This window comes from Glycine soja, chromosome 11 (assembly GCF_004193775.1).
Source record: "Glycine soja cultivar W05 chromosome 11, ASM419377v2, whole genome shotgun sequence".
In the NCBI taxonomy this organism is placed as follows: Eukaryota; Viridiplantae; Streptophyta; class Magnoliopsida; order Fabales; family Fabaceae; genus Glycine; species Glycine soja.
Window position 1 is genome coordinate 16,752,744 of NC_041012.1, and position 24,816 is coordinate 16,777,559.

The 24,816-nt window shown below is 32.6% G+C and overlaps 3 protein-coding genes across 4 annotated transcripts; 2 read left to right on the top strand and 1 right to left on the bottom strand.

Annotated features, from left to right (window-relative positions):
• Positions 1-266: 266 nt before the first annotated feature.
• LOC114372977 (histone H2B-like) lies at positions 267-1,151 on the top strand. The gene is made up of 2 exons (XM_028330539.1): positions 267-378; positions 583-1,151. Exons 1-2 carry the CDS (start codon positions 267-269, stop codon positions 1,149-1,151), a joined length of 681 nt encoding a protein of 226 aa, XP_028186340.1.
• Positions 1,152-14,122: 12,971 nt separating this feature from the next.
• Positions 14,123-14,758, top strand: LOC114372978 (RING-H2 finger protein ATL57-like). The gene has a single exon (XM_028330540.1). The coding sequence runs from the start codon at positions 14,123-14,125 to the stop codon at positions 14,756-14,758; it is 636 nt and encodes a 211-aa protein (XP_028186341.1).
• A 4,230-nt stretch (positions 14,759-18,988) lies between these two features.
• Positions 18,989-24,341, bottom strand: LOC114375603. 2 transcript variants are annotated; one of them, XM_028333431.1, is made up of 8 exons: positions 24,189-24,341; positions 22,539-23,652; positions 22,004-22,122; positions 20,475-21,395; positions 20,076-20,388; positions 19,668-19,833; positions 19,429-19,534; positions 18,989-19,336 (listed from the first exon to the last, which is right to left on the bottom strand). In XM_028333431.1, exons 2-8 carry the CDS (start codon positions 23,376-23,378, stop codon positions 19,219-19,221), a joined length of 2,583 nt encoding a protein of 860 aa, XP_028189232.1. In that variant the 5' UTR covers positions 23,379-23,652; positions 24,189-24,341; the 3' UTR covers positions 18,989-19,218. The 2 variants fall into 2 exon arrangements, with proteins under 2 accessions (XP_028189232.1, XP_028189233.1); XM_028333432.1 differs by lacking the exon at positions 24,189-24,341 and adding an exon at positions 23,827-24,146.
• Between the last annotated feature and the right edge of the window lie 475 nt (positions 24,342-24,816).

Here is a 24,816-nt window from a genome sequence, read left to right on the forward strand (position 1 = left end):
TTGAGAGACTGGAATCAGTCAGGACCATGCTTGTTTATTAATATTTTAACAAAGATAGGAATGTTGCAATTTGCAATCATGCTCGTTCATCTCTTGAAACCCCAAGAATTTTTATATCAATTTTGAAGGATGGTTCTTGAAAAATGACATGGATGTATCGTCTCAAGATCTTTTAAAATAATACATATAAAATATCATTCTTTTGTTGTGCATACTATAAAGAAGTGTCATAGTTTTCTCTTGTAGGTGTCAATACCATAAACACAATGGCACATCCTCTCTCCAGAACTTGCCATTCACTTTTAACCCCACGTATTTACTTGGTTCCTAGGAATTTGACACTTGGTGCCACACGTCAACCTCTAGAATCCCCTGAAGGTTTGGTTTATTCTATTAAACATACTCATCAATTAATTACTCTCTTCATTTTTCTAAAAAAACGCTTGAAGGGTTAAGAGAAAGAATAACAGTGAATGGCTCCAAAACGTGCTGAGAAGTTGGTGGTGAGATCCACCAAGAAAGTTGTGGAATCAATTGTGCAAGTTTCTGTTGTAGGCAAAAGACTAACCCGTTGAAAAAAAGATACTCAAACAACTGAGGAAGAAGAAGTAGGTAGCCAAGAGCATGTGGTGATCATTCCCATTCAAGAAGTGATTCCTCAAGCACAGAAGGTTTCAACTAATTCTGACATCACCACTGAAAACAAAGCTGAGCAAGAGAATAATACTCATCAAGATGGTGGAGTCCAAAATCAAGAGGAAGAGCAAAAGGGAGTAGTGAATGAGGAAGCCAAAGAGGAGAAGAATAAGAGTAAGACCGCAAAAGAGCAAAATGGAAAGGAGAAAAAAAGAGGGAGAAAAAAGAGAAATATTGAAGGGTACCAGAGGTATGTGTATGGGGTGTTGAAGCAAGTGCACCCTGAAATGGGAATTTCTTCCAAGTGCATGACTGCTCTGAACAACTTGATGAATGACATGTTTGAGAGGCTGACTTTTGAGGTTTCTAAGCTGACGGACTACACTGGACACATGACATTGTCTTCAAGGGAGATTCAAGGAGTAGTGAGGCTGGTTCTCCCAGGAGAGCTTGAAAAGCATGCTATTGCTGAAGGGGTCAAAGCTGTTAACAACTACACATCCTATGATGCATGAAGCATACACAAGATTCCTTTGTTTAAAATTTAAATCTATGGTGTTGATATATAAATATGTACTTAGTTATATGGTTAATCGTTAGTTGGTATGTAATGTGTTAACTAGCTAGAGATCGATGTGTTGTTTTTTGGAATGGTTGCCTATTTTGTGTATGGCTGCTTCATAGGGTTAGAATTGTAGATTATTAACTGTTATCCTTGTGACCTTGTCTATGTGTAATGCAAGTAGCTACTTCAATTTTGACTGATTTTATGGGTTGTTCAACAGTAGTTTAGTTCATATTTCACAACATTCTACGCGGTGGAAGGGTATTGCTGTATTTTTAACACTTCAAAATTAATATTTATGAAAGACAACGAAGAATGAGACCGGCAAAGATACTGACATTAAAATAAGTAAAGGACATCTGATTTTGTCCCATGTTGTTACTGAGGAATTGATGAGCATAACAGCAGGGAACGTAATAGGTGTAAGTTAATTATACACGAACCTATTGGTTGCTGAGTCTAATTTAACCTTCGTTTCTTAGTATAGCAACAACTTTTTTTAGAGATATTATATGTCTCTTTTTTTTGTATGTGCGTTTAGTCCGTTTTGTTTCAAAACGGGAAAGGATAAATGTACTGATTGTATATTTATACTATACTCATATTATTATTGTTTCAATTATAAAGTATACATGTAATATTATTGTTTGTATATTTATTGCAAATAAAGATTAGCTCTATTTATAAAATTGAGTCGGCACGATGCTATTTGGTTCATTCCTTGATATATATATATATATATATATATTTATTTATTTTAGTATTCTCTGGCAAGAATAATGTATTATCCTTAATAGCTGAGAAATGATATTTAGAATTCATTCAATATATAACAACAAAAGGAAATGAACTTTCATATCTTAATATTTTTTCTCTTTTTTTTTCAAGTTCGATAAGACATTGTGGAAATTATATTCGTTTGTGTGTAAGATATCGAAATACTATACTAATCCCTATCATCATCTTTACGGGGGAAGGGTGATATTCCCAATTGCGTTACGGATTAGTAGTCTGTAATAGAAGTTTTATTATCTGTTTAATAATACATTGTATTACAATGTGTTTAATTGCTTATGTATTTGGAATGCACTAAACAAAGAGATATGTTAAATAATTATCTTATTTAACTCATTTTTTAGTGAGTTGGGCCAGGATATACATTCCATTAATTTATTTTGACCCTTCTTACTTGGGCTAGCTGAAAAATGAACTTGTAGTGAAGCCAGTTAGTTCATGGCCGGGCGCAAATAGTTTTCTTTTATCTACTTTCTATCTATTCATTTTTTAGGCTGCAGAAAACTCAATTCTATCGTTTTTTGGTTGTCTAACACGTGTTAAATTTTAGGGTTTTTTTTGTCTTTTTAGTTTCTTCTACTCACCCTTCTATTCAATTTAAAATTCAAAATTCTCTACCAACATCACCGCTAACAACCTCCCTTAAAAGCCACCGCACCACTATAACTACCAACTCTCCACCATGACCAACCTCCGACCACCAACAAACAGCATTGTCGCACTACTACCGTCACGCTGCATCATCTCCAACCAAAACCATTTTCCTTCTTCCTCTCTTCGTCGATCTCACTCCGTCGTTGCGCCGCCACCTCCGCTATGGAATTTTTATTTGATATACGTTTCAGATTTTTGCTGGTGTCTTTTAGTCTTACTTTTGCTTACTTTAATTATTGAAATTTGTTTTGCTTATGAGGTGTTTGACAAAATGTTTCTAATAAAATCAAGATCTTTTTTTGGTTTAATTTTTTAGTTTCAGTTTTTGTATATTGTTCTTTTTTTGGTATAAGGCTTGACTAGGTTGCATTTCTATGTTTCGTTTGAACATGATCTTATTAAGCTTGAAGGACTCGAGAAACTTCTTCACAATAGTTTCTTTCAGACTTTATACCAGTTTGTTTCAAACATGGAATATATTTTTACCTAAAATTAGTCTTGCTTTTGCTTATTTTAATTGTTGAAATTTGTTTTGCTTATGAGGTGTTTAACAAAATGTTTCCAATAGAATCAAGGTTTTTTTTTTGTTTAATTTTTTAGTTTCAGTTTTTGTATATTGTTCCCTTTTTTTGTAAAAGGCTTGACTGGGTTGTATTTCTGTGTTTCATTTGAACAAGATCTTATTAAGCTTGAAGGACCCGAGAAGCTTCTTCATAGTAGTTTCTTTAGAACTTCACACCGGTTTGTTTTAAACATGAAATTTATTTTTATCTAAAATTAGTTTTGCTTTTGCTTATTTTAATTGTTGAAATTTGTTTTGCTTATGAGGTGTTTGACAAAATGTTTGAAATAGAATCAAGGTCTTTTTTGGTTTAATTTTTTAGTTCCAATTTTTGTATATTGTTCCTTTTTTGGTATAAGGCTTGACTAGATTGTCTTTTCGAGTTTCATTTGAATAAGATCTTATTAAACTTGAAGGACCCAAGAAGCTTCTTCACAATAATTTCTTTCAGACTTCACACCAGTTTGTTTCAAACATGAAATTTATTTTTACCTAAAAAGGTCATTGGTTCGTATAGATGTTCATTTTCTTTGCTTTCTTATGATTTTGGATGTTTCTACACCGGTTTGGTTATATTTTTTTTTTGTTTAAGAAAAATCATTTTCCTGTAAAAGTTTTTCTTTTCTATGATGAAATGCACTAGCTTGCTGATTTGTTGTGTTTCTTTTTTTATGTCATTTTTTGTTCTTATTTTAGTTGATGTTTCCCGAAACATTTAAATATTTCTTTTTATTTAGGTTTAATAAAATGTCACGTGGTATTATAATGCTTAGTTTAGTGGCATATGATATACTTAATACTAAGTTTTGAGCTTTGTTTCTATTTCATCCTTTCGATTTATATTTTTATTCTTTTTCATTGTTTATAAGACTAGGAACCTGCATTTCAGAATTAAGATTGAACATACATGAAAATAAACTAAACCAAGTGAACTAATATACTTTTATTGTCCAGGATAATGGATAAAGAGAACAATTCCAGGAACAATGATGCAGCTCAAACATGACTGAAAAGGAAGATTATATTACGTGACAAACGTGTTTGTAAACCTTCAACTGGAGAAAAAAGTAAAAAATTATGTGCTAAGACACATTTCAGAAGAAGGACATCACTAGGTGATATAACACCAAACATAATTAGTCAACAATTTAAGATTAATAATCATATTAATCAAGTGTCACTCAACCAAGTCACACTTATAATTATTTTCAAAGTCATCGATGCACAACTGGGATGCTCTTGGCAAGGGTCAATTTAATGTCAAGGTTTGATGCTTCCAATGTGAATAACTCCACTACTGATTACACTGAGAAATCCTGCAATCTGGTGGAAGATTTTTCAAATTTGAACTGTTCAACATCAACACTGCGATCTTCTGAAGGAACAACAAATACCAATTTTTTAGATGAAAACACTGATCTTGATGCAGATAACAATGCAGAATATATCAGATCTTCTCCTCAATTGGAACAGATACAAGGTACAAGAGTAAAAATAATTAAGAGCTTTGGTATGTTTTTTGTCACCTGATTAGTTTATCCATGTTACAAACAATTTTTTTCTTCATAATGCAGACTTAATTTCTGAAAATAATTTTGATTGTGAGGAAGATGACCTATTTACCAATCCCACAACAGTTTTTGTTGATGACCTACTATAAGGTATTGTATATTGTATATTGGTTATCAATTTAATTAGAGTCTTAATATTTAATATCAGTTTTATTCATTGTAGGATATTTTGGTATTGGGGATCCAATAATCCAATGTACACATTGTCAAGCTTATATGTGGTATCAAGAAAGAACATGGAAACACAAACACACTACAATCCCTAAATTTTATCTTTGTTATGGTGATGGCAAAGTTTAACTCCCTCTTTTGAAAGATCCACCTCCTCTGCTTCAACATCTTCTATTTGATAACAATGCTAATGATAGTAGAAATTATCAACAACATATTAGGATCTATAATATGATGTTTGCATTTAAATCACCGGGGGATAAGCTTGATAAATCTATTAACAATGGTGCAGGGCCACTGTTCGTTCACTGAAATACTTAAACTTGTTTCACTGGTCAACGAGGCTAATCGACAAGTGTACCGAGTCGCAGAAGTAATATAAAATGGTAAGAATCGAGTATCAAATCATAGGGAACTTGTTTCATTCAAAGAGCATTCATTCAGTAGGTAAACATTTGTATAAAGTCAGTAAATATAAAAAGAAATTGAGTTTATAGTTCTAATTTAACTACTAAATTAACTATCTAAATGTGAGAGATAAACAGATGATTAAAACGTTGTGTCTTCCTACTGAACCTACTTGGTGTTACTAAGTATTTTTCTCTATTTAAAACTGTTTTAGTGTTCTATTCCGAAAACAACTCTCCTAAACCACGATTCCTCGAGTGAATGGCCTAACTCTATTTAAACTTCGTTCTAGATCCCTCGTTGAACTTAGCATAAACGAGTTGCATTAAGAATACGACATAATATAAACTAAATCCCTGCACTCCATGTCCAGAGATACAGTTCTCTAGCCTGCTATATCCAGTTCTAAAGATTTAAAACACTTTTCAATGTCAAAAATCCTAACTTTACATACAAATGGGTGATCAAGCCACAAGCATGTAAGAATTAAGTGCAGATAGAAGCAATGAACACATAATAACAACTTTAAATAGATAGTAAATGATTTTACATCAAAGTTTAGCAGAAACCCCCAACAAGAGAGTTAGCCTTCCATTGCAAGTTAGCACCTTTCAGTCCAAGAACAGGTTTTGGAAGGATAAGTAAGATTACAAAGTTGTGGGGATGTCTCCTCCACCTCTAGAAACCTAACAATCACTCAAAATCTCTCAAAGGCTAAAGCTTTTTGTCCAAGCTCTTCTCTCTCATTTTGTTTTTTGGCTCTGTTACGTCTCTCCTCTACTAAAACTCTGAGAACTCTCCTTATTTTTTGTCAACTTCAGTCTTTTAAGGGTTTTTTGATCCTGAAAGCTCGCTTAGTGCTATTTTCCCGCTAAGCGCGAGTTAGTGGATTTTTACTTAGCGAGCTGGGTGCGAGAAGAGACAAATGACTCGCATAGCGAGCTGATGGTGCACTGGGCGTGTGCATGAATGGCAAATTCTCTTCCAGATTCTTCCCACTCGCTAAGCGAGCTGAGTGTCTCGCTTAGCAGATGTTACTCGCTAAGCGCATATGCTTCGCTTAGCGAGACACCAGCTGTTTCAACCTTCTTCTTTTTCATCCCTTAGCCTGAAACTGAAGTTGAACCACATTAATTCACAATATTAGGAATATCTGCTGAGTGAAATTAAACTAAACATAAAAATATGTACAAATCTACAAAAAAAGAACCATAAATTGGGGAAAAGATATAAATTTCATGAAACTTTTCAATATAAAAGTTAGTCGTAAATGACAACAAACAACCACCAACCATAAGGATACAAGGTCAATCATGTCACCGAATAGGGAGTTTGTTACCTCTTCCTAGCCATGCGCCTAAGTTTGCACAACAATACATTTATGATACAGAAAATGAGATACATAATCGAATTCAATCAATGGGGTATGTATAAACCTTCTGATAACAGTAATTAAAATTTTAATGTAGTTTATTCTATTATCTTAGTGTCAGATACTATACTAGCAATGCCTTAAAGGTACTTTAATTAATGTAGGAACCAAAAGAACATAGATGCTGAAATTGTGTCTAAGTTATAAGCCATGCTAGATGAATACAATGTACATGCAAAGTCCTTTAGAATGACAAAGGAAAGGCTAAAAATTGAACTTGTTCATGATCTGAAACTGGTGCTAATTTCTAATAGAAATAAGGATGGTTGAATATATAACATACCATCTGTATTTGAAGTTGTTGCCCTAATTGTTAGGGATGTGTATACATGTTCAAAGAGAGATATTATTATGGAGATGCAGAGTGGGAAATTTCAATGAATTGATGAATTGCATACTAGCTATTTAAGTTTTTAATACCTTCTTTTGTTTCTTTATGGTGAAGATGGTTGCCGACACGATGTTCTTCACCGATCAACACATACTTCTCAAAAAAGGATTCGACTTACAATCGAGGAGTAGTTGTGTTTTAGAATCCAAACTCGAGCAAATGAGGCACAAACTTTGCTTCAGTCTAGGAGACTTTTTTAGCAGTTCCTGATAGATGGTTATGCAATACTAGAGGCAGAGAGACTTAATTTCATTAGAAGGAATCAAGCAAAACTAAGAGTTTACAAATATTATAACCTGACTGAATCACATCAAGGTGTCCAAACTGAAGGTTCAAGCAAAGGAAAAAGAGTGATTTTACCTTTATCATTCATAAGAGGTCGACACTACATGGATCAACTTTATTTTGATGGAATGGTTATATGTAGCCATGTTGGATTTCTAGATTTGTTTGTTACTTTTACATGTAATCTCTGCTAGCCAAAAATTGAAATGCTGTTGAAGTCTATGAATTTGAAAGCACCTGACCGGCCAGATATAGTGTCAAGAGTATTCAGAATCAAATTTGAAGAAATTTTGAAAGACTTGACAAAGAAACATATTTTGGGAAAAGTGGTTGCATGTATGTCACATTTTTTTTCAATACAAAATAAAAATTATTCATTGATCTTTTAACAATAGAACTATAAGTTGTATGTTTAATTTTGCTTTGTTTATAGATATGTACACAATTGAATTCCAAAAGCGAGGTTTACCACATGCTCAGTTGCTTATCTTCCTACATCCATAGAGCAAATACCCAACTGCTGAAGATATTAACCGAATCATTTTAGTTGAAATTCCAAGTGAACAAGATGAACCTAAGTTATACAATTTAGTGAAAGCTCACATGATTCATGGTCCCAGTGGTTCATCCAACAAATCATCACCATGCATGAAAGGTGGAAAGTGTTCTAGGTATTATCCTAAGAAGTTCTAAAATTCAACCATTGTTGATCAAGATGCTTATCTAGTCTACAAGCGAAAAGATAATGGTCATACTATTTTGAAAAATGGTGTAATAGTTGGCAATTGTACTGTTGTCCCTTACAATCCTATGTTATTATTAAAGTTCCAAGCATATATTAACATGGAATGGTGTGACCAGAGTACCTCAATTAAATAATTATTCAAGTACATCAACAAGGGTTATGATAGGATTGCAGCAGCCATCATTCCAATTGAGCACCAAGTATCATGTTCTGGTGGGGTAGTTGATGAAATTAAGAAATACTTGGATTGTAGATATATATCACCAGTAGAAGCTTGCTAGAGAATTTTTTTCCAATTCATAATAGGAAACCAACTGTTGAAAGGTTATTCTTTCACCTACCTAGTGAACAAGAAATCTATTTTAAAGATAACGAAGTGATTGATGATGTTCTTTTAAACCCAAGTGTTATCGAATCGATGTTCACCTCTTGGATGGATGCAAATAAAAATATCTGGAGGCAAAGAATCTAACCTATTCTCAGTTTGTGTCCAAGTTTGTCTATGTCAAAACTAGAAGAACTTGGAAACCAACCAAGTGAGGTTATACAATTGGAAGGTTGATGTGAGTTCCTCCAAGCACAGTCGAGTTATATTTTCTTATATTAATGTTAACTGTTGCAAAAGGACCATGTAGTTATGAAGCAATTAAGACTGTGGGAAACATTGAATATCCAACTTTCAAGGAAACATGTTTTGCTATGGGTTTCATTGGAGATGATAAGGAATACATTGAGGCAAATAGAGAAGCTTAGCATTGGGGTTCAGGTTACTTTTTGAGGAAACTGTTCGTGACTATGCTGCTATCAAATAACATTAATAAACCCGAAGATGTTGGGATAAAAGTTTGGCATTGGCTTTCAGATGGGATTTTGTTTCAGCAAAGAAGAATGTCAAATATTCAAGGTAAATACTGAATCAAGTATTGACGAATATGAGTTATATTTTACTATTTGTGTTTGATTACTTATTATAATGTGTTCTATATATAGATTTGCAGTTTACTTATCAAGAGTTACAAAATTTAACTTTGATTGAGATTGAGAAATTATTGAAAGAAAATAGAAAAAGCCTAAAGGACTTTCCATTGATACCTTATCCACAACATTATGCCACAATACATTTGGGAAATAGTCTGATTTATGCAGAGCTAGATTATGATGTTACTGAATTGAAATCTCAATTTGATAATTACTTTAAATCTCTTACAGGTAAAAGAAAACTTTTAAATGTACAAATAAAAGATGTATTGATAAATTTTTCATTTCAAGTATTGTATTTTCTTCTCTAATATGATGTATTTTATTTAACTACTTCTACAAATGAGCAAAGAAATATATTTGACAAAATTATGACAGTTGTGGATAAATAGGAAGGTAGGATTTTTTTTATACAGCTATGGTGGTACAGGAGAAACCTTCATGTGGAAAATATTAACTTTGGCATTAATAAGTCAGGGGCAGATTGTTTTAACAGTGGCGTCAAGTGGAATAGCATCATTGTTGTCACCTCGAGGGCGAACTGCACACTCTAAATTCAAGATTCTTGTTTCTACTTTTGATGACTCAATTTGCAATATTCACCAAGGTAGTGAATTAGCTGAGTTTTGAAAGTGACAAAGTTGATTATATGTGATGAAGAACCTATGGCCCATAAATTTTGCTTTGAAGCACTGGATAAAAGCCTGAGAGACATCATGGGACTTGGTAATGAAATCATCTACAATATTAAGAGGAAAGGTCATTATTTTCTATGGAGATTTTCATCAAATCTTACCAGTCATTCCAAAAGGAAACCGATCTGATATTTTTCATTCAATGATTAATCCATCATATATATGGGACCGTTGTGAGGTGTTAATTTTGACAAGAAATGTGTGTTTGCAGTCTAGTATGGACAACTTATCTTCAAGTGAACTCAACAGCTTTTCCCAATGGATACTTGATATTGGAGATGGAAAAATTTCTGAACCAAATGATGGTAATGCTATAATAGAGATCTCGCAAGAGCTTATCATCTCAGATTTTAATGACCCTATACATGGCATTGTCAGTAGCACCTAGCCAAATCTAACGGAGAGCTATTTTGGCTTCTACAATTGATACTGTTGATGAGATAAATGATTTTCTTCTATCATTAGTGTTAGGCACTAACTTATTTATTATAGTTTATGCATAATTCAATTAGAAATAAGTGCTACAAACATAAAAAAAATTTGCATTTTTCTAATAAATGTTGGAGGTGAAAAAGAATATTTAAGTTTAGATATGGTAGACAAATCAGATGCAGCAAAGAGTTAAGCATGAGAAGCACTTACTCCTGAATTTCTAAACTCTCTTAGGACATCGGGACTTCTTAATGATAAAAATAAACTTAAAGTAGGAAGTTTGATCATGCTTTTAATAAATATTGATCAATCTGAAGGTTTGTGTAATGGCACAAGACTAATTATGACAAGATTAGAAAACCATGTCGTCCAAGCAAAAATCATTGATGGAAACAAAAATGGAAATCTGATATATATTCCTAGAATGTGTTTGTCTCCATCACAATCATCATGGCCTTTTAAACTGATTAGGAGGCAGTTTCCTATCATGCTATCATATGCCATGACAATAAACAAATCTCATGATCAGTCACTGGAATGTGTTGGACTTTACTTGCCTATACCAGTTTTTAGCCATGGTCAACTATATGTGGCAGTCTCAAGAGTTAAGAGTAAACAAGGATTAAAGATCTTGATACATGATAAGAAAGGAAGATTATTGAATACTACAACAAAAGTAGTCTTCAAAGAAGTATTCCATAATCTTTAATTGGTAAAATTATGATTATATCACACATGAAAAGCACTTTATGTTATGACTTCCAACTTTTAGTAGTTCAAACTAATATTGAGGTGTGCATTCTACTTTGACTTAAGTCTTATTTCAATTCTCAAGTTCTACTTTCAGGAATGTGATGGATGATTTTGGAGATGTTTTGTCCAATTCATTAGTTTCACACTCTTCTTGAAATGTAAGTTGTTCTAAACATCTACTGCAACTTCCAGTTCTATTTCATTTAATTTAATTTAATTTTTGTTTTCATCTTGAACTACCACTAAAAGAATTTCTCATAAGATTTTATGAATATGATCAATATAATGATTTACTCAATTAGGTAATTGAATTTGCCGGTTAGGAAATCAAAACACGAGACTACCAATGATTAATTTTTTGGGTTACATTTTCATAATAGAACAATTGTTGAGGTTCAATCTTTTATTTTGTTGTATATCTTTTCACTCATTGTTCCTAATTACTGTTTTAAATAATGAACAACTTCAACCTCAAGAGGGTGGAGAATGTGATCAGTTTCTCAAACCTCAGTTACCTAATGCAACCAACTAAGAAGAGATCTTAATTGAAGCAGTCTTGACCAAGTACAAAGCAATAGGAAGCCAATTCATATGGTTAATTTTTTTTGTCTTTCACTTATTTTATTTTCACTTTTAGTTTGGAATACAATTATTTCAATTCTTTGCATACCCAACAATTTTGGCGATTATTATATTTCATTTTTTCCAGAACTCACCCTTCCATGTTGCGAATTTCTCAAGGCAAGCTAAATTTGATTCAGTCATTCTTGAGTTCTTGGGTGGAGTTATTAATGAATGCAAAGGTCTGATCCATCAACTTCACAAGAACACAATGAAGATTGGAAAAGGTTGGAAGCGTTACTACAAATATAACAAACTACAAAAGGGAGACAAAATTTTCTTTACCTTCGATGTTGCAATAAGAAAGGTGGTTGGAGTCACAAAAGTTAATTAAGAGTTATTGGGTTTGGATTTAATGTTCTGTTTTACAACAATAATTTCACTTATTACAACATTTTGTGTTTATTATCATTGTATCTCTTTCGGTTTGTCATTGCTAAAATGGTTTTTCTAAAATGTCAGCATGTCTAATTTACAATGACATACATATAATGATTATAAGTTATATAGGTTATGGTATAATGTCTTCGATTTGGATCAATTATCAGCAATCCTCTCATTCTTATCTTTTACTACCTTAGCGTATAATGTTTTAGGTTTGGATGAGTTATCGACAATTCTCTTATTCTTATCACAAACTTCCTTAGTATATAATATATTCTTTCCAAATAAAAAATATGATTTCACATCTAACTTAAAAGACAATTGAATTGAGTTAAAGACACTACACATATCATTATCAATTAATTCAATTAAATTCTTAAAAGTAATACACGTATAATAATAGAGAATGTGCACATGTGTAAATATAAAGGTAAAAAAAGTAAAGAAAAATTAATATAGCATTTTGAATTTCTGTTTAATTTTGATATGGAAGTAATGTGTTTGGGATAAAATATTTTTAGTTAAGAAGTAATCAATGAAAGTAAATGTGTTTCTTAGCCAATTTTTGTTGTTAGTAATAGTATTATAGACAAAGCAATTAGATAAAATAATGTAGTTAAAAGTTAGAATTATTCAGTAAACAAGTTAAAGAGATATACAGTACGTAGCTAGTAAGAGCTTTAAACTATTTTTAATATTTTTAGTTTATGATTGATATGCAAGAAAGAGTTAGTGAGAAAACTAATATTGCAAAAAAAATGTTATAGATAAATACAGTATGGATAGTATTATAACGAATCCCTTTTCTTAAAACAACTACTGGACGGACCACAACAAGACATCATACTTGACACTAAATTAGTTAAGTGAAAAACAAAAAAATGTGTAGATGTCTGTGTCAACAGCTGTACTTTAACTTCTCTTAAAGTTATCTAATATTAAATGACAAAACTTTTCAATTAACTTTTGTTGTAAAATGAATATTTAAATTATAAAATAAAATTTTCAGTAATATTTTGCGGCTTGTCTATGGTAACTATTCTTATTCCTAAATCCTTTCCTACTTGTATCCGTCTCTAATGTTTTAAAACTCGTTACATGGTGGAAAATGTCAAACGTACACTTCATTTTAAAGGTATACCAGTGAAAAGAAAGAAAAAATGATAAATGTAACGAATGCTATCATGAAAAACCAAAAAGAGAAATAAGAAGAAAAATGGAATTAAAATGAAATAGAAGAGAAAATATGTTTATAAATAATCAAATACAATAACCCTGACATGTTTTTATACATGCATACATCTCAGTAGAAACAGAGGAATACCTCCATCAATGCACTCCAACACGTTTAAGTAGGAAAGCAGATTTTGCTTGCTGGGCAGTACTTCTTATACATAGTACATATTTTTTACAGCTATGGCTAAAATTTGAATGGAGTAAAAACATCTGGGGTGGAACAAAAACAAAAGAATATTTGCATCACAGTGGTGACATTGTTAACTTATTCTACAAGTTATTCTTACTCATAACACTTCTTTAATCCTTTTTATAAAAAATAAGTTGTAATATATTTTACGGAAAAACTTATTTCTTATAAAAATGACGGGATGCAATATTATTTATATATGTCCAAATATAAAAGAAACCGTAAGAGTATCTCCAAAAAAATTGTACAAGAAAGTTGCAACTCATTTTTCCAATACCAAATTTATCAACAACCCATTTCAGCAATTTGGCAACATTAGAAAATGACTCATATGAAAGATGATAAGTATTCAATTTCAGAAGGTGCAAGTGCAACATTCCCGTAAACTCCAGAGTCACGGATTAAATGCGGTGGCTCCCATGCTCAGTCCCTGTCACCCTACCGTAACTATCCAGTATCCACACTCTACTCAAAAAAATCAAATGCATTATTATTACTTCTCTATGATATTGTAAAACATAAAACCTCCTACACTGCACCTTTATGATTCTCTTAGTTTTTTTCTCACAAACACATTAGAGTATAAGACAGTGTTTGGTTGCGGAGAAAATAAAAAACATGGAATTCTGGAACCGCAGATTGCTACTACAGAACGAGGACGTTCCACTCTCCATGCCACCTCTCTCTCACACTCACACCAAACATGCCACAAATGCATCATCATCATCCTCGCCGCCACAATCTTCATCATTCCAATTCCAAAGCCCTCTGCAAGTGTCGATTCGTCCCGTTTTTTCTTCGAGCGTGGCCTACGTCTTCCTCATCCTCTTCACCACCTTCTTCTTCATCGGCTTCGTCTTCCTCTACTTCCGCCAGTTCGCCTCCGACGCGGCCACTTTCCGCCGCCGTCATCCGCCACGCCGGGAGGAGGAGGAGGACGCCGCGGCGGCGGCGTCAGCGAAGAAGTGTCTGCCGGTGGTGGGGCACCGCGGGGGGTGCGCAGAGTGCGCGATATGTCTTGAGGAGCTGCGAGAGGGGGACGCGGTGAAGGTGATTCCGTACTGCAAGCACGTGTTCCACCCGCACTGCATTGACACGTGGCTCGATAAGCAAGTCACGTGCCCCGTGTGCCGGTGCAGTGAGCTTTGTGGAGCGGCGCAACAGAGTGGAGAAGAGGTGGGGTCGGTGTCAGCGACAAGACAACAAGTAGAACAAGAAGAACAAGAAGTGGTTCCAATTCCAAATTTGGATTAGAAGAAGAAGATGACACTGTAGCGTTGCGTGTTTCATTGGACATTGGTTATCCATATTTACTAGGTTTCAACCACTTAACAAACGAACGTGTACATATTAGAACTTTCTTTTCTACTTTTGTTCATTGGCATTATTGCCACTTGCCATTGTCATTATTTAGGAGTACTTAATAAGTCAATAACATTCTCTTTCAATTTTTTAAAATATTTTTGTATTTTCTTCAACTTTTTTTTTATCACCAAAATCCTTGAAATTTATATTGAAGTGAAAATTATTGTTATCATGGATAATGGGACTTGATTAGTCTGAATGGATAATGGGACTTGATTAGTCTGAAATTTTTTCTAAATGAAGTTGTTAAAAAATATATTAAAAAAAATCTTTATCAATGGGTCTCAAGAAAATTATATAAGTAAATTTGAGATTATTTTAATCTTTATTTATATATATTATTTAATTTTTCTATTTTTAATTCTTGTGAGACTTCATATTCATGATTTTATTCTATTAGAAATAAAAGCAAGATATGGGAATTTAATGATAAAACGTTGTAAGAGAATTTTTTCGTAAAAAAAATAAAGAGATGATTAATTAAGAACAAATAGAATTTGAGGTGTGTAGAAATCAAGCCAAACCTCTACGTAAAAGAAAACAAAATGAACAAAATGGGGGATTTGACCAAGAGCCATTTGAAAAGCTACAAAAAAAATATCTATAATTAGGAAGAGCATTTATATTGCGAAAGAACACATCCTTAACAAAAGAGAGGGACCTATACCCACCAAGTGAAACTAGCTTAGGAATAGGTATCATGGTTGGCTAGATCATTTGCACATACAATTAAATAATATGCTACCTCTATTTAAAACATGATTCTTACTAATTAATGTTTTAAAAAATTGATCATTATTTTTCAATAAAAAAATGTGTTAAATATGTATTATAACTAATTATAGAAGTGAATAAATGATATTTTAACAAAAAAAAATATTATTATTTCTTAATTAGTTTTTTAAGAACATTTGAAAAACTAATAGTAGTGTTTGGTAAATAATTATTTTTAGTAGGTTGTAGTATTTTATGAGACACTACTTTGAGTAATATTTTTTTAAATATTAGTTTCTCCCTTCTAATATTTTATCCCTCTTTTGTCTTTATAATTTTTATTAAATTTAATTTCTACCCTTTCTTTATACAAGGTAGAATTTTATTATATTTTTTCCGTCTTATTCCACTTACAAGTTACAAAGTTACAAGGTAAGTTTTGTTATTTCTACCGTTGTTTGCATAAAGGTTTTCTTATCTTTACCATTTTATTACAAAAGATGTGATAATGATATGTAATTAGTTTATTTTTTTTATTATTTATATATTCATATATTACACTCTTTATTTTAACCATCATATTTATATTATTTATCTTATTATCTCAATTATACTTCAAGGTATTAGTATTCACATTGATAGATAGATCATAGATTTGTTTTTTTCTTTCTATTTTTAAATATTTTTTATATTTCACTATTTATTTTAACTATTACGCTATATATTCTATTGTTTTTAACGTTATATTTTAACATATTTTAACCATTATATTATTAACATAACGAAAGTATGTTGTCTGTTTAAGTGTATGTTATTTTTACTTTATTTTTAAATTTGATTGAAAATATTTTAAGATATAATATAAGATTGGTAGTAGAATACACAATGTGAAAAAAATTGAAACTAAAAAATATAATTAAAATAATTAATCTATAAATTAATAATTACAAGAGTTCATAATTAATTAATTTTTTTAATAAAATAATTTATATAAAGTATCATATAAACATGTTCAATTTTCATTTTACATTTATCGGTTACTTTAATGAATAATTTTATAAAATATTATAATTCAATAAGTTAGTTTAATAAATTTTAACTACGAATTAGTTATAGTAAAAAATTTAACAATTAATTTTTTAGCTTTCAACTAGCTTGTTTGTTATTTTTACTAAACATAATCATAAAGAGTTGATAGATAATATTAGTTTTTAAAATATAATTATATTTTCTAACAATTAACATATCTAATAAATGAAATTCTTAATAATATATTCCATTCAAATTTAAAAAAAAATGTTAAGAGATAAATATAAAATGAAAAAAATCTTCATAACTTAATATTTTTATCATCTCTTTACAATAAAGCTATTGAGTATATGTTTAGAAAATTTATTTTATAATATGCACATTATAATGCATAACATATTTTGGAATTTTTTAGAAATGAGGGTGCATTGAAAGTTTGATAAGCCAGTAATCGGTGTGGGCCCTGTGTCGGAGAATAAGATGATCGTCTATGTTACCAGAAGAATCCGCGATACATACAGAGCTTCATGAAGGGCTAATAATGTTCTCAAGCTCCTCCACCTCATTCAATAATCAATACTTGGCCCTTTCATTTGGTACGTGTTTTTCTAGCTCACCACCAACTCTCACCTCTCTTTTATTACTCCCCATAACACTTTTTTATTTATTTTATTTCATCAAATTGATGGCAGGTTCTACTTGCAAATAAACTTTTTGCAAGAAAAAAATGAAATGCCGCATTCTGTTATTTGCAAAATTTTCAATTTACAATTCTTGCCTTGAGGTTGATTCAGTATGGTCCAAGTGGTGTTTATGGTCCAACGGCTCCATCACTTCAGTCAATTCTTGAAAACATTGAATTCGTTGTCTTGATTCAATTTTTGTTTAACTCCAATCAAGGAGGTGATTCTTGCATAATGACTTTTGCTTGAAAGGGTTAAACTTTCCTTTAATATATTATAGCTTCTGATTGCGTGATCAAGTCTTGCATAATTTGCTTCAACTTGGGTTGGTAAACGATTTGCGTGTCAAATAATCAAATATTTATTTTTACTTTTAAATGGTGTTTTTTTTCGTACTGGTTTGAGTTTATTGTCTCATCCCTGTACCCGTGGGTATCCCCGATCTCGTCCCATACACCATTCAAACTAGAAAAATATTTTTTTTAAAAAAAATATTAAAAATTTGATTTTAAAAAAAAGTAAATTGATTGTTAAACATTTATTTTTAACTACTTATATATCAATAAATTTATTATAACGCGTGTGTCTACAAAAATAGTTAAAAAAATAATATTAAATTATATAAAAATTCTAAAATAAAATTAATTAATAATAAAAATTCTATGCCTTTTGATTAAATTATGCAAAAAAATTTAAAGATTTTAAGTGATAGGATGGGTCTAATAATCTCGTACCCGTACCCGTACCCGATTTTTAGTTATCGAGATTTGGCATAATACGGTGCATTGCGTTCTTCTAATGCATCCTGACTTAACACAATTAACAAAGTTATTAATCAAATGCAAAATTATGAGAAAAAAAAAACTCACAAATTTTCCTGTTTGGAAATTAATTTGATTATATTTTAAGCAACTATTATATTTTATAATCACACTGCCAAACAATAACCTTAATTTTAAAAAATAAAATAAATTTTCTATTAAAACATTCAAGCGTCTTTGTATATTTCTTTTAATTAATTGGGGCAATAAAAAATTAGTAAATAAAATAAAAAGAACGATCTTAAAACGCCATTCGTTAAGTTCTCCCATTTATTTATAATTTTGATGGCAATTATATGATTGATTCATTTTCTCTGTTTTTATCTTTATCCAAAAGTCAAATATTGGATGTTACTGGGTCTTTTTCCCAAACCTGCTAAAGAAAAGTAACTACGCAATTAGTTACGTGGATTAAAAAAGGTGATAACATTGCGTAAAAAGGGATGTCAATATCATTGTCTTACCAAACCGCCAATCAAGCAAAAGATAAAAAATCAAAAAGAACAAAAAGAACATTTCGAAATGGAATTTGATCCAACGAAACCTTTCTAGTTGTGATATGCTGTCATTTGTCAAAAAACTTGTACCAATCATCAGACCACACTTCAACAAACAAACCTGCATTACCTAGAAAGAGAATCTGCAGGTTTAATCTGATGACCAATGCTGTGACCCACTTCAGAGCAAAACCAATCTGATTTTGATATATGTAGTGTACAACCCAAACAGAGTTTTAACATTTCAGAGCAACATTATAAACACAAAAATAATGCAGAGACAGGTTTGATCTATAAGAGTTCTATAACCACCATGGCTCCATCCAGCTACCTAGAATTAAAATGACGAAAATCTCTATCCCGAAAACTATAAAGTGCGAAACTGAGACTTCAAAAACGACGTACAATTTTTATTCATATGAGAATCATGGCCGCAAAAAAATGCCATCATGTGTTCCATTGGTGCACTCGACATAAATACAGTAATCACAGTAAGAAAATTATAAAAAAAAAAAACGAAAAAGTGTACCTGGAAACGTCCAGGAAATAAACCTTGTTAGAATCCTGTATTTTGTTAAAAGTGTGACCTTTATATTAATGTCAAATTATTGTATAGAATAAGCACGTATCACCTCCACCACAGGAGCTTGACACATTGGGCACTTCCTTCTGCTTTGAAGCAACTCATTCGCACATTTTGAACATGTACACAAATGACCACATCTGCAACAGAAGCACAAGGATACTCTTAGTGATTACAATCAGGTTGAGATAAAAACTGGCTACAAATCTATCCTACTGGTTATGAATATTACCTGTACAACAAAGAATCGATATTGCTTTCACAGCATATGCAGCAAAGTCCTTTTCTTACACATTCCCATTTAGATTTATCTTCTGGTGACTCGCAATCATGTATTCCTGAAATAAATTTAACTTAGTCTTCCCAGAAAGCTATATGACAAGAGTTATTTTTCTTTAAAAATCACGGCTCAGTTGAATGGGAAAAAGAGCCCTGAAAATGGAATGTGATGTGGTAAGAGAAATAGCAAACCTGATGAACCAGCAGAGCGATTTAGAGCTGCAGAAACTTCTTGCCTTATAGATCGTTGCAACTCAAGCTGCATATCCATACAAGCCTCCAGCATTCTCTGCATGTTATTCATCCTTTGCTGTAATCGAGCCATGTCAATTCTCAAGTCGTTAATAATCTCCAAATCCTGCCAAAAAGACAAATCAGAGAATTATTTAAAGGACAACACATTTATAAAAAAATAGTTATACCCAGTAAATTTAAACTTTTTTGTTCCTATAAATCATTGCATGATAAATCATCAAGCAAAACAAATTTTATAACTTACATTATCTAATAAAATACATTTACAGGACCAATATGCATAAAAATCATTTTCACTTTATTAGAGAGCATATATTGAACATAGCACAACGCAATTTTACGCACAATTACTAGATGCTGATTATTTATGTCATTCTGTGACCAGTTGTCACGATGGTGGTGCTGGTCCCAAATAGGCAGAGGAGGCGGTATAGGTAAAGAGGGCAGGTTAAGTGGACTATTAACAGTACCCTCCTCCTGACCAACAATTTGATCCCTACTCTGCTGCTCAAGGTCCTGCTCTACTGAGGCAGAAGAAGGGGTTGTTTCTTGCAACTCCCAGTCAATGTTAGCATGACCTTGCCTTTCAACATATGACTGTATCAACTGATCAAGACTCTCACGGAAACTGCTGCCAAGGAGGTTAGAGACACTTCTCCTGCAAGATGAATAGAGACTTATTCTAGATTACAATTTTCATGTTAGAAAGATAACTGCAGAAACTCTTCACTTGTATTTACTTACCTACTAAGAAGTTCTCTGAGTTCAACACTGTACACATTGTCATCTTCAGGAAAATAAAATCCACGAATTCTACCAACTGGAGCACTTTCATGATCAGAAGTTCCTCCCAACCAATTTTCCACAGCCCCTTGGAAGCCACCATCTTCTTGCCACACTTCATGGGATTCTTGCAGACGAGAATTTTCTCCATCTTCGTTTCCCAAACTGTTTTCAGGCCACTCATTTGGTGTATTACTGAGATGATTATCATCAACATTTTCCTCAGTGCTATTTCTCCATTCGGTATTATTCTGATACCACTCACTTCCTTCATTTTCAGAAACTTCTTCTGGCTGCTCTCCTTCTAGAGCACCAGATTCATTCCAATTTACACCATTAACAACATTATCCTCCATATGAATATTGTAATTTGAAGAATAGTTTTCACTATTATTTATATCACCTAACTCAGATTGCTCATTATGCACCTCACTGAATTCTTCATTATTACAATGCTCTGAATCTTCAATTCGCAAGCTTTGTTGGGTAATTTCATTAGCATTATCTTCAGTTGGCATCACATCAAGATTTTGCTCAGTGTTGTCCCCTCTCTCAACATCAGCACTTAATGACGATTGACAATCTAGTGATTCAATTGGCAAATGCTGCAACTCATCTACTTGAGCAGTAGATTCTTGCCAATGTAAATTCTCACATGTGGTACCTCGTACCCAGTTCTGGCTGCCTGATACCCCAAGTCCATTGCTTCCTCTGTCATTAGGGTCAGACTCTTCAGAATGTACACTTGGGACTATATGTGAACTGCTTGATCCCATTTGTTCATTCGTATTAAAATCAATTTCAACATTAGATGACGTATCAGATGCATTGCTGGTTGCTTGACTGCAACCACTATTCTCCCTTCTAGCGAAAAATCCCTCCCTGTTCAGAAGAAAAGTTAATGTCATCGGCATATAACAAAAATCTAAAATAATTAAAATGAAGATGAGGATAAAATAATTAACACAACCTCCAATCAGATTAAGGATTAGCAGCTTTAAGTGCTGTAGTAACAAAAAAAAACATGAATCAATGGGCTTAAGAGAAAATAGAGAAAATATTTACTTTTACCCATCTTTAGCCAGATGAAAGCAGGGAGGGAAATTTTTAAAATGTTAAACCCCATAAAACAGTTGTATTCAATTGTAAGAAATCTTTTTCTTTGTTTTTCAACTAAAACGAATTATTATTTGACATTTGTTTTTATAAAAAGGAAAAAAATGAGCATTTTAATCCAAAATATACAAAATTAGTAATTTAAATGCTATAAATATTAGTTGAACATTCAAAAGATGGATATAGCAAATTTTCAATACAAGCCATCATACATAGTGAAGTAATCAAACCCTGGATATAGATCAACGCAAGAATGCCAGTGCACAAGATGTCATACATTTTTTCTGGTAAAAACTTGCATATAGATTAAAAAAAAAAAGGCAAGAAAAAATGTACTTGAAATCATCAACTTAATGCCTTAAAGAAATTCATACCTTAGACCTGATACAGTTTGTCTTCGCCTCAAGAAGCCCAATTCACTTTCTGCAACAGAAAGGGGCCTGTTATTATCAACAGGTCTATCATTTCTCAAGAATCTGCCTCTAAGCAATGCCTGTAAACATTTTAAAAACACATTCATCAAATAGAGGACAAAGCTCAGGATTTAAATCACGTCCTAAATTTTAAAATATGCTTGATGGGATAAAAATTAACAGTATTTGGTATCACCTTTCTTAGGTTCTCTAAATTATTGTATTTCAGATTATTTCTGCATTAAGAATGTTTTATAGTTGCCTCACATTAGTACTTAGGATTTTAAACATAAGTTTACTACCCCTACAACAAAATTATATTACTTAAATTTTGCCTTGAAATTCAGTGTATAACCAAACTAGTGTGAATCTCTTACACAGTTCACAGTAACAAAGCTGAAAGCTCCGAACCCAAACTTAACAGCTAATAACCACATGATACAGGAAAAGGGGATAATAGTACAAAAAGAAAGTATTAATCATTTATTAGACAAACCTGAATGCGATTTCGATAGGGGAATTGCGACACTGCCCGATGGTCCAATAACTCATGAATTTCTCTTTGCCTTTCCCTCTCAGCCTTCTTAAGCATATCAAGCATAGCTTGTCGGCCACATAATTTACGTATTCCCCTCCGTGTATGCTCAGTTTGGCCCCCAATCTGGTTAACAATGAGTCCATCACGCACACGTTCAATTTGTGTGTCAATTTCAGCAGATGGTTCTTCCCTGTTTTCCCCAGACGAAACACTTCTCTGCTGGCTACTCATTTGTACCCACTCCCTAATAACTCTCACCCTTTCCTGCTCGGTTTCCCCAAGCCATTCTCCCCTTGAACCGTTATTTCTTTCAGAAATGTTTGATACATGATCCCTAGCACCACTATTCATCCATTCCCTGAAAATTTGCCTCACTCTTTCCCTTTCAACTTCTCCCAAGTCAGAAGAGTTCTCACAGCTGGAATTGTTTAAGTCCTCGTTACCATCATGGGATTCATTCTGACTTTGCGACTGTGACCATGTTTCAGATTCATTCTCACCCAAAACGGTATCTTCTATAACATGTCGCTGCCCTCTTTCTTGGATATCCAGTCTATCTTCTCGTGAAAGGTCCGCAACCAACCCATCCCTCCTTTGTTCAAGAGGTACTTCACCAGATCTTCCTTGAACTTGATTCACCACATGTTCATCTTCAATCTCTCGCCACATTTGCAAGAGCGAAGATGACCGGGTGCTTCCCCGTCTTCCATCTCCCCCTCTCCCAGACGACTGGGAATGGGAGTCCCTCAAGAAAGAAGAGTCGAGCACAGACACACTGTGTAAACCAGCAATAGCCATTCCTAGATTACTTTTACTTTTCTAGCAAGCAAACAGATCTCTTCAACCCATCTCATTCAAACGCACTAAAATTCGCATTGGGTAACATCGAAGGAAAAAACAAATTCATTCAAACACGGATCTTTTTTTATATTTTCATGGATTCACCCATCACATAGGCCAACATCATTACTCTCCTTGCCAATATCATGACCACCGTCATCCCCATCAAGGAAACGGAATCCAAACTTCAGAATTTTCCAATTGAAGGTATCACCGCTACCTACACTTAGTCCTGCACCAAAAAAAAAAAAACGGAAGAAAAACAATAAAAATCAATTTACGTTCCTTTATTCAAAGTCACAATCGAAGTTCGCAACCATAACATCAGAATAAAAAAAACAAAAACATATATTAGGAACATGCCAAATAAATAAATAAAAATTATAAATAGCTACACTAAAAACACCTGAACGGAAAATTTCTCAGATTCCACAATTTCAGCGAACCTCAGCAAAACGCGGCCATTCGGCTCACCGCCCCGGGGTTCGTCATTTCGACTCCGGAAAAGGAAATTCGAAAATTCATTTCTCACCATTTCGCTCAGAAAACACAAACGCGCCACAGAGGAAATAAATTAAAATAATTCCAAACGGAATTCAAATTCGCATTGCTAAATACACAAATATCCGACCAGGAAAGAGAAGCACAAGCAAACAAAATTGAATCCAGAGGATTCAATTCAGCAAAGGAACACAAAAAAACAAAACAGCACGCGTTTTTAAGAGATTGCAATTTAACAGAAACATTGAAGCGTGAAAAGGAACGTACCGGTGAAGCTGAGCTTTTGATTTTGAAGTAAAGGAAAAGAAACCCTAAACGCGAAGAGAAAGAAAGAAAATTCAGAGAGAGAATAATGACAACGAAACTGGAAGCACAGAGATAGAGAGAGAAAGAGAAAAAGAAAGACAGAGCGAGAGAAAGAAAGAGCGGCGATTTAGAATTAATAAATGTTGACACGTTTGCATGGAAACTGCCGTAACGTAAAAATAAATAATTAAATATTTATTTTTAAGCGATTATTATCATTCCGTGACACGTGGCAGTCGCCCCCTCTTCCGGGCAAGTGCGAAATGCTTCCTCTCAATCTTGAATTGAACGTGAAGGTTTTTTTAGCCTGCGGAAGGTCGAACCTATACTACACGGAAATGGAAGTGAAGTGATTTCCTTTTCCTTTTCTTTGTTTTTTTTAGGATTAATAGAGATTTTTGTACCAAATATATAATTTGCTAATAGATGTATTTTTGAGATATGAAAATATAAAATGTATTAGACATTAACTTCTATCTATTAGCATTAATAAAATAACCTAAGAGGATATATAGAAGAATAAATTTATCATTCAAATAATTGTCAATATAGTCATATGACTATGTTGAATAAAAATGTCAATAAGATA

What these genes read in the sequence shown, in the direction of transcription:
- LOC114372977 (XM_028330539.1), top strand. Translation starts at nt 267, where the DNA reads ATGGCACATCCTCTCTCCAGAACTTGCCATTCACTTTTAACCCCACGT. An exon ending in ACCTCTAGAATCCCCTGAAG is followed by an intron (nt 379 to 582) that starts GTTTGGTTTATT and finishes GTTGAAAAAAAG; the next exon opens with ATACTCAAACAACTGAGGAA.
- LOC114372978 (XM_028330540.1), top strand. Translation starts at nt 14,123, where the DNA reads ATGGAATTCTGGAACCGCAGATTGCTACTACAGAACGAGGACGTTCCA.
- LOC114375603 (XM_028333431.1), bottom strand. Translation starts at nt 23,378, where the DNA reads ATGGCTATTGCTGGTTTACACAGTGTGTCTGTGCTCGACTCTTCTTTC. An exon ending in CCTATCGAAATCGCATTCAG is followed by an intron (nt 22,123 to 22,538) that starts GTTTGTCTAATA and finishes AAATGTTTACAG; the next exon opens with GCATTGCTTAGAGGCAGATT. An exon ending in ATCGATTCTTTGTTGTACAG is followed by an intron (nt 19,337 to 19,428) that starts GTAATATTCATA and finishes CTTCTGTTGCAG; the next exon opens with ATGTGGTCATTTGTGTACAT.